We start from the raw sequence: 14,270 nt of genomic DNA on the forward strand, positions 1-14,270 counted from the left end.
TAAGTTATTCGAAAGCTGAAAGCTCTAGTTCATGCTTTATGAAATCAATTAGCTATCTAACCCAGTGGCAGTCTTTATGCTCCCAACAGACAGCCAATGTAACATAATGGTTAAGAGTGCTGGGCTTGGGACTTGAGAAAGCCAGACTCAAAATCTTCACTCTGCTACCAAGCATGCTGATCCTACAAAATACTTAACTCTTTGGCTAGGAACCAAAAATACTCAAGGCCTTATAAAGATGTCCATTGCCACCTTCCCCACAGTCTTTGTTACCATGTAAGGGAAGTCAGCTTAAGTTACGTTTTTGGTATTTGAAATACTTTTTACAATCTGACATTCTACACAGTTTTGCCTGAAAATGCTTTTTCCACATACCATTTGTGAGGTGTCCAATGAAACAATCGTTCTTTTCTCCTCAGCAGGACACTGAAGAGCATTAGAAACATTTGTTCCTCCTGCAGATACAAGAAACGCATTGACGTTATTTTTCGTTCACGTGCCTTCGTGTTAGTTCTCTGATACTTAACTATGGGGCTCAAATCATTTTTAAAGAAATAAACAGTGCTACATTTGAACTTGGGATGAGGCTTCCTCAAGCAAAACGCAACATAGCAAGGGAGTCTGCTCTTCAAAATAAAAATAAAAATAAATCCCACTGGGCATACAAAAGCCATTAGCTATTTCTGAAGCAACACTTTGGATTCTGGCCACTGAAAACAAGACAATTATTCTCCTTAAGGCATAAAATTGCTATATAACTTACCACCATACGGTATAATACAAACGTTATGCTTGCAGGCTATTTCCACAATTTTAACCACATCATCATGGCAGTCTATAAACAGAAGTATAAATAGAGAATTAACAACATATATTAAGACAGTGATTAAAATTTAAATGTATTAAAGTATTTCACAGCGGCTTACTGTTACAGTGATGTCAGAGGCCACAACTATACTAGAGTTAAGGAAGTGAAGTCTCAATGTTTTGGACACTTTCACTATGAGATGAAAAGGAGTCTCTGCACCACCAATATTGGGGCTCAGGGAAGAACTATATGCAATACTGGCTGGCAAAAATGGATTGAGCCCAGATCATCTATTTGGTTCTGAATTTTTCACATGTTCCTCTTAAACACTGAACCAAAGTTGCTTACACTTTTCCTTTTTTTAAATCAAAACAAAATACAAAAAGCTTAAATTATCAAAAAGAACCTCACAACAAAATTACAATTCAAGTAACAGCAAATTACAGATTTAGCAGATGCTCAAAAAAGCAAGGCCGTGAAAATAGAAATAACACAGGAGGAAAGTAAAACCAACAGCCAGCCAAAAGCCTTTCTACGAAGTCAGGCTTCAACTTGGCACCTGAAGGTCCAAGATGATGGTGCCTAATGGGTTCTTCTGGAAAGGTCATTCCGTAAGGTTGATGCCACAACTGAAAAACACCTGCTTCTAGCAAAAACTGAATGAACTTTGGTGTGGGATTGCAAGACAGGATCTTAGACACTGAACAGAGTGCACAAAGGAAAGGCATTCTATAAGATTTTCCAGTCCCAAACAGGGCATTCAAGCAGCAAGAACCAGCATTCAAGCCCAGAAATCAATAGGCAACTGGTCTGGTCCCACTCTGTAATACGCTCTGATTGTTGGTGGGTGTTAGTCCATCTGGTGGCAGGAGTCTGCACTAGCTGAAGCTTCCAAAAGCTTTTCAAGGCCAGCCTGGTGTTCAGTGCTTTATAGTACTCAAGTCTGGAGGTTACTGAAAAGCAACCCTGGCCAGATTCAGCTTCTGAAGGAAGGGACATTGTTGGTGCACCAGCCCAAGCTGGTAAAAACTCTAGTGCTTGAAGTAGTTATGGATGCACCAAGTGTTATGAAATGGAGGTGCAAATAAATACCATATTTTTCCGTCTATAAGACGCCCCCATGTATAAGGACCCCCCCCCCATTTTGGGGGACTCAATTTTAGGAAAATGAGAGGAGATGGCCCAAAGTTGTTGAGCCTCTCCCCCCACACAGCTGCGGGCAGGAAACACTCCCTAGATCACACAGCAGCATTGGGGAATGTTGCGCTCCCACTAACAAGCTGGCTGGCGGCGCACAGCTTCTCTCCCCCCCCCCCCAGCCATGTCACTATCCGTGTATTGGACGACCCCAGTTTTTTGACATGATTTTTGAGTCAAAAAATCTTGTCCAATACACTGAAAAATACTGTATATCCTACAGACAACAAAGTATGGGCTAGATTCAACCAATGAATCATCCCAGGAACAGAAGCTTGCATAAGGACTCCACTGACTCTGGAGAAGTCATGAGAACCCCCAGAAGGAGGGGGCAAGGAGAGAGGGGATTATTTTGCTTGGAAATCTGAAAAGCTTACATAGCACTACATTCCTCCCTATAGATTTCTGCTAGTTGGAAAAAAGTTGAAAATGAACTAGCAAGAACAGTCAATAGGAAAGGTGTCCATATCTTGATTTAGAGCAGTGGCCTGAATCCATCTAAAGTGGGTCATGAAACTCTCCAGTTGGTTTCGACTAACTTGCTATGTTGGTTTCAATGGAGCATAAATGAAGAAGCTTTGGTTTCTCTGGAAAATGCGCAGAAAGCACCCCAGCAAGTGTTCTGGTATTAACAACTAGAAATAAAAATAAAGGATACTGAGCCAAGTTTTCCCAGCATCTAAGTTGCACAGCTGGAAGGAGCCAGCTGGGTAAAGGCCAGTAAATCACAGAAACTGTAAACAAGAACCCATGTAATGCATTCTGAACAGCAAATTATGTGTTCTTGAAAATGCTAGCATGGCTCAGGTTTCTTTCTTTAGCAAGAATCCGTTGCCCGTGAAAATCTGGTTGAAAGTTTACCATATCAGAACTTTATTTCATCTTCAGAAAATTCAAGGTTTGCACACACTGAAAAAAGCTTCCAAGTCTTTCACGTGTTTGTATGTTTTGATCCTGTGCCCATGTTGCATCTACCTTTCAAATTTTGACACTCTTTTTCTTTCACTTTGGAGGAAAGTGACCAAACAAGTAAAGCAGAGCCTGTGTTTTGCAAAGGCTTTTTCACCAGGCTGCATAAGCAGCATTCTTGGCAGACTTCCAAACAACATTCCTGGACCAAGTACTGGTTGCTCTGCCAACATCTGCAAGTGCTTTCCAATATCAAGTTCATCCCCCGCCTCCAGATTTGTATTTTGCTATATTGGACTTCAGGGTGGAGGAAAGCCTTTGAAGAATGAGAAAAACATTCTAAAGAGCTTACCTGGCCATACAACTACATCAGGAACTCGCTGAAACATTCCTTCCCTGAGCTTATATAGTTCATGTAAGCAATGACCTAAAGTACAAAAGGGGGGGGGGCGATGTTTACAAAGATGTCAAGTTAAAAAATAAACATACAGTTAAAATGCACTCGTGTGTGTGTGTGTGTGTGTGTGTTCTTACCATGAGCTCTGAATATCCTAGCTTCTGCTTCTTGGGTATATGATATTTTAGCAGCTTGGAGGTCTTTGATAAATTCTTCATTTGCAATAGAAGGAGGCACATCACTAAGATTCAAGGATGCCTTCAATGTAAAAGAAAAACACAGCTATGCTCAGTGCACCTATTCAGAAGAAGAAACTCCCGCAGAGAGGCAAGGTACTTCTACAAGAAGAGAAATGCCAAGCTCTTGGAAAACCAATTCATTTTTGTATTGTCCCCTTTCAAACTATTCATTTCTCTGTATTATTGCAAATATATAGCACCTTTCTAACAAGGCAGCCGGGGCGATACACAATTTTGAAATACTAACACCAAAAAGTGCTAGAGAATGCAGTCTTCTTAAGCTGACTGGAAGCTGATGGCAATAGCTTCCTGGCCTGGCCTTCCTTGTTTCAGCCTTTCCTCGGGTCACAAAGGTTTTAAATAGTCCTAGGGAAGGTGCAGGAAGGACAAACCATTGATAGTTCTTCCCAGAAGCCAAAGGTAAAGTATGACTCAAACCCATTTACTGGTGTTGAAATTGGGTAAAACCCTTTACCTTTCTTGTGGTCAATGCTCAGCTCATTCAACATCACTGTTATATTTCAAAGGACTTTTATTTTCTGCTACCTGTGTCAACATCTGGGTTGCACGAATCAATGGTGTTAAAGGAAAAGGAGGGTACCATGTCTATCTCACTTGCTTTCTCCCTGTTTCATTTCTGCCTGCCTGAGCTACAGCCAGCTGAGAGGCACAAGCATCAGACAGATTTCTACTGAAAAAGGGATATTCTACTGCATGGTGCTTCTACTCTAGCCATCAAGTATCACTGACCTAAAATATTGGTCTGAAGTGGATTACACTTAATGAATGGAAGGTAAAGGCTCTAAGAACTGAAAGTTTTAATTGTATTTATCCAACCCACTTCCATTTCACTCTAGTAGAAATGCAAGTCCTTTTTAGGAGATCCTGAGCTCAGGCTATACTTCATAACATTATCTTTCTTGGAAAAGACATCTACTTCTCCATTTAGGTCTGCCCCAAACGCTTTAACAATTGCACTGCAAAGCAATTGTTCTAGACAAGTTCTACTGAAATACTTGGAAATGCAGTTTAGCATAAGAATGCAGGCAAAGCAGTGGGGCAGGATTATACCTCAACAGCAACCAAGTTGTATCATGCCAGCTTGATTCCCAAACTTCCAGCTGACAACCAGGACATACTTTCCCCTGGATTTAAAGGCATGCTTTACAATCCAATCTCTTGCAGGAGATTTAATATACATTTAAATTTGTGCCAATGTTACTAGCTAAAAATAAATACGTCCTCAGCTTCGGTAATCAAATTGCTAACCTGTTGCATGCGGGGTTTGTGGCACTTGTGGACAAGAGTAGGTGGTGCTTATATCCCAGCTATGGCATGGAGGGGACTTCTCTGCCTCCCCCCATGTTAGCTGAGTCAAACTGTCCCAAAGTAAAAGGACCTTGGCACATTCATTTTGGACTTGACTTGTGGCACACTTGCTAAAAACGATGGAGACCAGTGGTACAGGGAACAATTTCAATGCTTCACAGCTAACTAGGGCATCTGGAATTAGCAGGTACCTGTGCTGGAATTTTATTAACTTAAAAGTGTACCTGCCCATCTATATTTGATCACCTGCCCATCTATATTTGATCTATAATTGGCCAAGTATCTGGAGGGCAGGTGTAAAGGTACTGATCAAATGTCTAAACAATTAGTGACCAAGAAATCTTGCAGAAACATAGTAATAGTATGTTAGCTATTTGATATTTATCCCAGCTTTTTTATCCACAGAGCAACTGAGAACTAGTAAATCGTAACATTATAAAAAATAGATTTAAAAAATAAAAATATAAAGCAAAACACTAAAAGTCTGTTGAAAGAAAAGGATTTGCAACCTGTGTCAAAAAGGAAGCAATGTAACGTTACTAAGAAAGGTTACAGAGGAAAGAAACCTAATCAAATCAGATTAAATAAGGTACTTCATTTTTAGACACAGATTCACACTGAACCATATAGTAAGGAACCACAGGGCACTGGTAGCAAGCTTGAGAAAGGCCTCTGCCCAAGTTCTCAGATATCAGATAGTACAAAAAGGACAATGGCGATGGATCAGAGGTTAAACCTTATTCCAACTGCATACAAAGGAATCTTAGAAGTCGCACTGAGTTACACCAAATTAGATGTTCATTTATATACTTACTCTAGAAGTACTTTTATGCTCCAGACTTCCGCTCATATATTTCTCCATCCAGTCTACTAAAAAAGGCAACACCGTACCACCTAGCCGATACCTGAATTCGAAAGTATTTTAGTCAGTTCTTTCTAGCCTGAAGCTAGTACAAATCTAGTATTTTATTTGTTCAAATATACACAAAAAGTATGTAATTTCTGGAAGGATGGGACCGAGGATCCAGGAAATTATAGATCTGTCAGTCTCACCTATCCAGCTAAGTTGCAAAGAGTTTTAATATGAGCCATTCTTAAGCAGAAAGAAGAATCAGTCTTGTGGGTGAAGTGCCAGAACAGCTTCTGCAAAGGAAAGTATCGCTCAACAACCTTTCATAATCCCGAGTCAAATAAACACCCAGTTTTGTACAGTTATATACTTCTGAATTGTCCAAATGCTTTTTGAAAGCCCATCAAAGAGGAAGAAAACATAGTAGTGAGGTAACAAGAACCCTCTTACAGATAGTAGTTAATTAAAATCATGAGCAGAGAGTAGGGTTGCTGTTTTTGGTACTAACACAAAGTTTGGTATTGGGAACAGTGCTATTTAACTTATTCAGAAATTATCTGGTGATTTGCAACATAAACTACTTGTTGCTTGAGAAGGTAGTTAAAACAGAGCAAAGTCTGAAGCATATTAAAGAGTTCCCACATATTTCTCTGGTCTGGGTAAATAAACAACAAAATAGCTGAATAGGTCTGAAATAAAAAGCCACAATTGCATTCGTTCATGGCATGCTCACATTTAGAATATTGTGTACAGTTCAGGATGCCCCAAAGACAGCATCCAAAGAGAATTAGCGCATAGCTGCCAAATACAGGGCAAATACAAGGATCAGAAGTTGAAGCCTATTTCCTTCAAGTTTTCAGGGATTAATCTGCAGGGGAAGACACCTAAATTAGATTGAAAAATTAAACAGTAGCTGAAGAGAATTTATTCCTTCAAAAACTAGAAGTCATCATATTAACTGACATCAAGTTTACTACAGGAGGAATTACAAATACTGTATTTCCAGAAAAGAAGAATCCAAGCGCTGCAGTACTTTAAGAAAAGTGGTGTGGCTAAATTTTGTATACAGCATGAGGTTCTTTTGAAGAAAAGATGACTAGGAGACTACAGCTGGGGAAGAGAAGCCAAGACGAACAAGGGTTAGAGCATCTTTCCTATACGGAAGAGCTGCAGCATTTGTGGCTTTTTAGTTCAGAAAAAAAGACAAGGATGTAGTTTTTAAAGATAAAAGTTATGCAAACTGTGAAGCAAGTGAACAGAAATAAGTTTGGCTGTCTCTAATACTAGACCTTTGGTTTACCCAATGAAATTAATTGGGCAATAGCCTCAAGATTCACAAAATGTGCAGTACACCTTTCATGTGCTCATGAAAGTCACCATCGCTTGATCTGGCAACAGCCAGTGGCTTAAATGGTTTAAGTATTAGACAAATGAATTCAGGATTAGCAAAACGAAGCACACCTTTACACAACATAAATAGCTGATGAACGTCACCATCCTACGATGTGGTAACAGCCAGTGGCTTAAGTAGTTTTATAGAGGATGATTAGACAAATTCACGGAGAAGTCTCCTCTCATAAAAAAAAGGTATGAGAACTGATGCCAAAAAAGCATCTCCACGTTCAGTGATCATCCTTGCCAAGTAGGGAAACCAGGATGGCAAAGTTATTGCCTTCTTGCCTTTCTTACAGGGTTTTTGGAAGCATCTATACAGCTGCTATAGGAAATGGGATGTTGGATGAGATGAGCTCTTGGTTTGATTCAATAGGGTCCCTCTTACGTAGGGTCCCTCTTACGTTCACATAAAGAATAATTAACTCATCTATATACATAATAAGGGTAGGATTCCGACAAATCCTCTGGTGCTTGTAGTTAACTAACCTGTGGCTCTACAGACATGACTGAAGCACAGCTCTCATCATCCATGACTTTTGGCCATGGTGGCCGGGGTTGATGGGAGCTGGAAGTCCAGCAGCTTCTTACATCTTGGCTCATGTAGGATGAAGCAACAGGTGTGCATAAGGGAATGGATCACCTATGGGATTGGAGTTATGCTGGGACGGGGGTCAGACAACGTCCCAAGTATCTGAATCTGGGTGACAAAGCCAAGCCTCAAAAAACTGCAGACTAGTAGAAGTGGCCAGACACTCCAATCACCCCTCCCTTTTCTACAAATCCACGCAACAATCAGGGTAACAGCTTTGGCTTTAGTCTGCCACTGATGAACTATTCACAGAAAGGTAACCAACAGACCACATACCTGACAGGGGCAACCCACCCAAAAGCCAATGATATTACTTCACCTACTATTTAATATCCATTTCGTGCTTTTAAATCCCTCCTGCCCCCTATCCCTTAGAAATATTATGTATCTACAAGGATGTTACCTTTTCCCTGTGAATTCTGCTTGTCCCTTCTTATTGATGATGAATTTTGAGTCATTGTAACCCCATCCGTTCCACTTAAAAACTTCTTGCCTAAAAGGGAAAGGAGGACAAAAAGAATATGACTTGTTAGTTGTCTATGTTGTTTGCCCATTTTTTGTCAACGTTATAATTCTAGGATACTGTCCATTCTGATGAAACTTTACATCAGCTTGCATGATTATATAATTGATGTACAAAGCTGCATGTAGCCCCTTAGCTGCTTATATGTTGTTAGCCGCCCTGAGCCCGGCTTCGGCTGGGGAGGGCGGGATATAAATAAAAATTATTATTATTATTAACACTCATTTTTGTTACATTAATGCTTCTGTATACCAAAAATGACAGCAATGCTTCTGAACACCAGTTGTTGGAAGCTGACGGGGAGAGACAGCGCTTGTGCGCTTGAAGGTTTCCCACAGGTCTGGATGCCACTCTTGAGAATAGGATGCTTAATGTTCTTTATGTTAATGACATTCTGAAGGAGGACATTATCCAGAATCTGATTTACATAATGAAATTTCCAGAGTTACGACATAGGTGTGTAGGTATGTTGACAAGTGACAGAAAGCCTGAAGTGTGCAAAAAGACCCGCTGTGAGAATTTGCTACAGCAAATGTTCAGTAAAGGCAATCCTAACCTAGCTAAAATAAACTAGAATTGCAACTGTGTCTGGCGGTTTAACTTTGATAAGAATAAAACAAAAACTCAAGTGCGCTACACATCTGGTGTGACAGTGACAGCTTGTTTCTTCGATGTATTCCTCTACAGTGTTAAGAAAATCACCCCCAAAATGTTTCCACAGAACCATGCTTAGAAAAATTCAAGCTGTGAGAACAGCATGTTAAAACAGGATGTTAAGTAATTCTAAAACACTCCTCCATCCAAAACATACAGCTTTATGATTTGCGCTGCCAATTTTAAAAGAGCACTACTCATATTTCTTTACAAAGCAACAAAACTTACAACATATGCATTCCCCCCCCCCCCCATTTGAGAGAGGAGACATTCAGGGAAGAATGATCAAAGGGTCTGGGAAGATTATTTGTTCACAATCCAACAACAGATGTTATCAGGAAATGTTATAAAGAGGGAGCTATGGCACACAAAGCACCACCCACAAGGTGGCAATATTTCCATTTATTTGAATGAGACAGGCAATCCTTTTGTAAGATCTTCATATCAAAGCAAGCAGATATTACAAAAAAGCCATGTAACTAGTGTTCAACTTCATTCATCCGCAAAAGGTTAGAAAGTGTCTTTCAGCCACATTAAATATGTGTTTCTTACATGCCAATTGTCATGTGGATTTCATTTCTGGACCCTACCACTTCATACAGATTAAGACAGGGAGTAGTATTAGAAACTCATATATAAACTAGGTGCCAAACGGCTCCTTAAACCAAAGTTGCAATCGCCAAAACAGAATTTCTAGTTGTCATTTTTGGGCACGACGGCTTTAAAATCTTATTTTTCAAATGATGGACTGACTGGGATTTATTCTCAGTTAAAAATCTAGCTAGTTCAGATGACAACTGTGAGCTACGTTAAGAGCTTTGAGAACTTAAAGAAGGGAAGTCACTTGATTCAGGGACAGTCCACATATATATTGGCCTATTCAGACCTCTTTTCCTTCATGATGACTTCTGCTGAGGCTAAACAGAAAAAGCAAATTGATTCCAGAAATTCATTCTGATCGCACAGATAAAATATAACTGATCCATTGATCCCCAGATAGTGGAAATGTCAGGCACCATCCTTGCATGATGGGCGCCATTCATTCTGACATCAAGAATGCCCCCCCCCCATTTGTCAAAATTTGCAGTGAAATTTGGGTCACCACAAATACATCTCATACTCTCTAGCCAGTCTGATGAAGCGGTTAGAATGTGGGACTGGAACCAGGCAGACAAAGCATTTGAAGGTCACTCAGCTAGGACACTCACTGAATGAACAGTCTCTCAGCCTAAGTTTCCTCACATGGTGGTTGTGAGGATAAAAATGGAGAGGGAGAAATATGTATTGGCCACCTTGAGCTCCTTGGAGGAAAGGTAGTCTATAAAGGTAATACTGAAAGGAATACTAAAAGAAAATAAATGAATGAATACTGCTCCAAGAAGCCATCCTATCTAAAGACATCTTCTTACCATATCCTTTTCAGAGATTTCCCCACTCTATTAATCGTGCCATTGAAGCTCACATTCCTAAATTAAAATATGTGACCGGCGTCCCCTAAGGTTTAAGGTACACATTGACAATTGACTTCAACTCTGGTGATGTTAGTGGGAAGCTGTCTGTTTGGGAAAAAAATATGCATGGTTGAATTAGTAATCTAGCCAATGGAAATAATACAAAACAAATATGAAACTGGAACAGATTGTTGTTTAGTCGTGTCCGACTCTTCGTGACCCTGTGGACCAGAGCACACCAGGCACTCCTGTCTTCCATTGCCTCCCGCAGTTTGGTCAAACTCATGTTTCAAGAACAATACTAGTTAACTACCACAACTGTAATTTTAGATACATATATTTTTAGATAATTATTTGAGCAGGTTAATAGTTTTCAGTACCTTCATATCCCCCCCAATCTTTAAAATCTAAATCATAGGTAAAATCGAGTTTCATGTAGAACTTCCCTCTACTCTCTGCAGCTGACTGGGCAGGCACACAAGGGAACTGCAAGGGGAAGGAGATGAAGGGGAAGTCCCATTGTTCAAGCAAAGTGCATCCCGCTGGCAGACAGATGTGTATACTATGGAATTGTTTGAGCTTAATATGTAAATACAAGAATAAAATAAGGAGAGCTTTTAGAAGTTTCCACCCCTCAAATTGAGTATGTGCAGTATAGTTCCAGCTAAATCGAAAACAAACCATCACGGATTGCCTTCTGGACAGAGAAACACTGACTCCCATTAATTTCTAACCTACCCATGCAATGCATACACCACAGTGGTGGTAGCTTAAAATAATTAACACCTCAATTCTCAAAAACACATTTAAAAGCACATAAAAACAAATTAATTTAAATGACATCCATTCCAAACACCCACACCAGCAGACTGAATGAACTTCCTTCCTCCTTGCTAATCCAAGTCATTTTCATAACTATCTTATTTTTTTAACGTATTTATATCCCTTCATCCTTCCAAATGAGCCCAGGTTGGGAAACACGTCACTGATAAATTAACACACAACTAAGCACATCTACCTATGAAAACAATTCCAAATCTGATGCCACCTTTATTTAAAAAGACACACAATTTCATGGTGTGTCTACCACCCACATCATTACGTGAATCTGATAACTATCATAAATGCGGATGTTACACCATAGCTTAACAGACAACTTAACACAGTGGTTCTCAAAAGGTGCGGTGCACCACACTGGTGTAGCAGGAGAGGATGGCATGTGCAGGAGAAAGATTAAAGAATAATCAAAAAACATTTGAACACTCCAGTGTACTGTATAGTATCAAAATCACTTTCTTTATTTGCAGAATATGGATAGATATCTTTTTGAAATGAGAGCATGAGCATCAAGTGATACTGAAAGCAATCCTAGTTGTGATCCAGAATCACCATTCAAACAGAGTACTGGAGAAGACTAGTTTAATTCAATGCCAGTAGCAGGTCTAAGCAGACCTCCAAAAAAGAAAGTTAGTCAACAATATGTGGATAGCTATCCAAGTCTCAGATTCACATGGACTGAAGATGAAAATGTCCCTCAATCTATGTGTCTGATCTGTGGTGAGAAGCTTTCCAATTCCAATATGGCCCCCAAACATACGAAAATGCAATGTTTCAGTATTTTGAAAGGCAGTTGGAACAGTGGAAATGCCAACGATCGTATTTCGAAAAATGAGTAAAGTCTCAGGTAAGATGCAAATTATATCTTACCAACTGGCTGAATTGATTCCTCAAGAGACAAAGCACATACAGCAGCTGAAAAACTGATTAAGCCTGTCTGTTGCTTGATTGTGAAAAATTTGTTTGATAAGGATGCTGAATAACAAGTTATGGAAATTCCTTTGTCTGGTGATAAAATTAATGGAAGAATAGTTAATGTCAACAAATACTGAGGCACTTCTGTGAATTGCAGCAATACAGGACTGACACTGAATGAGGAGGAGGAAATGGCCTACATTTTGAGCGATCACAATTTGAAAATGAAACACAGAAATATGTCACTGAACTCTTTTTTGATATACAACCAGAAACAATATCCACAACTCTCTTGAAGAGCACTGGCTATTCTTCTATAACTCTCCATGATATAATGCCGTGAACAAACATTTACAACTCTAACAAATATGGAAGATCAGAAAAGAGAAAGAAGAAGAGGAGTCTGGATTTGATATCCCGCTTTATCACTACCCAAAGGAGTCTCAAAGCAGCTAACAGTCTCCTTTCCCTTCCTCCCCCACAGCAAACTCTGTGAGGTGAGTGGGGCTGAGAGACTTCAGAGAAGTGTGACTAGCCCAAGGTCACCCAGCAGCTGCATGTGGCGAAGTGGGGAAGCGAACCCAGTTCACCAGATTACGAGTCTACCGCTCTTAACCACTGCACCACAGAAAGGCTTCATCGTGTTGATAAGGAGATGACAGTTCATTCGTCTCAAATTAGACCTAATATAACAGAGATTACCTGGAAAAAGAAAGCTCACACCTCTCACGGAGTACTTAAGAGACGTATGCAAAAGGCACTATCTCTCAAAGTTTTAGCAAAAAACAGTGCTGGAGGCTCAGGCCAAAGGCTGAAATATAATTAGTAGTAGTAGTAGAAGAAGAAGAAGAAGAAGAAGAAGTATCAGAGTTGCAGAGCTGCAAGGGTCCTCAAGGGTCATCTAGACCAAGCCCTGCAATGCAGGAATCTGAACGAAAGCAACCATGACAGATGGCCATCCAACCTCTGCTTAAAAACCTCCAAGGAAGGGGATTCACAACCTCCCAAGGGAGTCCATTCCACTGTTAAACAGCCCTTACTATCAGAAAGTCATTCCTGATGTTTAGTTGGAAGCTCCTCCCTTACAACTTGGAGCCGTTGGTTCAGGTCCTACCCTCCGGAGCTGGAGAAAACAATCTTGCTCCATCTTCCATGTGACAGCCCTTTAGATACTTGAAGATGGCTGTTTAATTTCCTCTCTTCCAGGCTAAACATCCCCAATTCCCTCAACCATTCCTCATAAGCAGCATTTGAAATTCGCCAGAGGCATGTTGCACCTGGCTATCAGCCACTTGCGACCAAGTGAAGATGCCCGGGTGCCAGAATGGCACCTGATACCTCCATGTGGAGGTGCATGCCTGGGTATCCTTGGAACTTGCCTGTTTTCACATGCTAACAACAAATCCTGTAGTATTCTATTTGTGATATTTTATCTGCACAGAGCAAATTTCAAGAATCAAGAAGTCGTGTTGAAAAATACAACTTTCAAGCCTCCTGGCCCCAAAATGACAACTAGACATTCCATTTTGGCGACTTCCAAATGGTTTAAGGAGCCATTTGCCACCTAACTGATATATCAGAGTTTACACTGTTCATAAGTCTTGGTTTGCAGTCTTGATCATCTTTGTCACTCTCCTCTGCACATATTCCAGTTTGTCAATGTCTTTAAATTGTGGTGTCCAGAACTAGACACAGTACTCCAGGTGTGGTCTGACCAAGACAGAATTTGTTGTTGTTTAGTTGTGTCTGACTCTTTGTGACCCCATGGACCAGAGCCGCCAGGCAGAATAGAGTGTTATTATTACTTCCCTTGATCTGAACATTAGAATTCTGCTGATGCAGCTTAGCATTAGCTTTTTTTGTTTGTTTTGCTGCTGCATCATACTTTTGACTCGTGTTAAGCTTGTGTCTACTAAGACCCCTAGATCCTTTTCACATGTACTGCTAGTAAGCCAGGTGTCCCCCATCTTATATTTGTGCAGCTGGTTCTTCCTGTCTAAGTGAAGAGCCTTACATTTGTCCCTACTGAATTTCATTTTGTTAATTTGGGCCCAGTTCTCCAATCTGTTATGGTCATATTGAATCCCGATTCTGTCTGCAGCTCCAGTTTGGTGTCATCTGCAAATGTGACGAGCATCCCTTCAATTCCTTTGTCCAAGTTCTTTATAAAGATGCTG

The 14,270-nt window shown here is 40.2% G+C and overlaps 1 protein-coding gene across 4 annotated transcripts in view; it reads right to left on the reverse strand.

Moving 5' to 3' along the window:
* The window catches only part of AGPS (alkylglycerone phosphate synthase), a 70,654-nt gene that overhangs the window by 29,011 nt on the left and 27,373 nt on the right, over positions 1 to 14,270 (reverse strand). For all 4 annotated transcript variants that reach the window (XM_081876623.1, XM_081876624.1, XM_081876622.1 and 1 more), the window contains exons 2-7: positions 8,117 to 8,206; positions 5,694 to 5,784; positions 3,449 to 3,569; positions 3,267 to 3,341; positions 764 to 835; positions 376 to 455 (exon numbers count right to left, since the gene is read on the reverse strand). In XM_081876623.1, the coding sequence (XP_081732749.1) occupies positions 376 to 455; positions 764 to 835; positions 3,267 to 3,341; positions 3,449 to 3,569; positions 5,694 to 5,784; positions 8,117 to 8,206 (529 nt within the window). The remainder of the gene's footprint in view (positions 1 to 375; positions 456 to 763; positions 836 to 3,266; positions 3,342 to 3,448; positions 3,570 to 5,693; positions 5,785 to 8,116; positions 8,207 to 14,270) is intronic.

Source organism: Podarcis erhardii, assembly GCF_964252035.2.
Source record: "Podarcis erhardii genome assembly, chromosome: 1".
Taxonomy (NCBI): domain Eukaryota; kingdom Metazoa; phylum Chordata; class Lepidosauria; order Squamata; family Lacertidae; genus Podarcis; species Podarcis erhardii.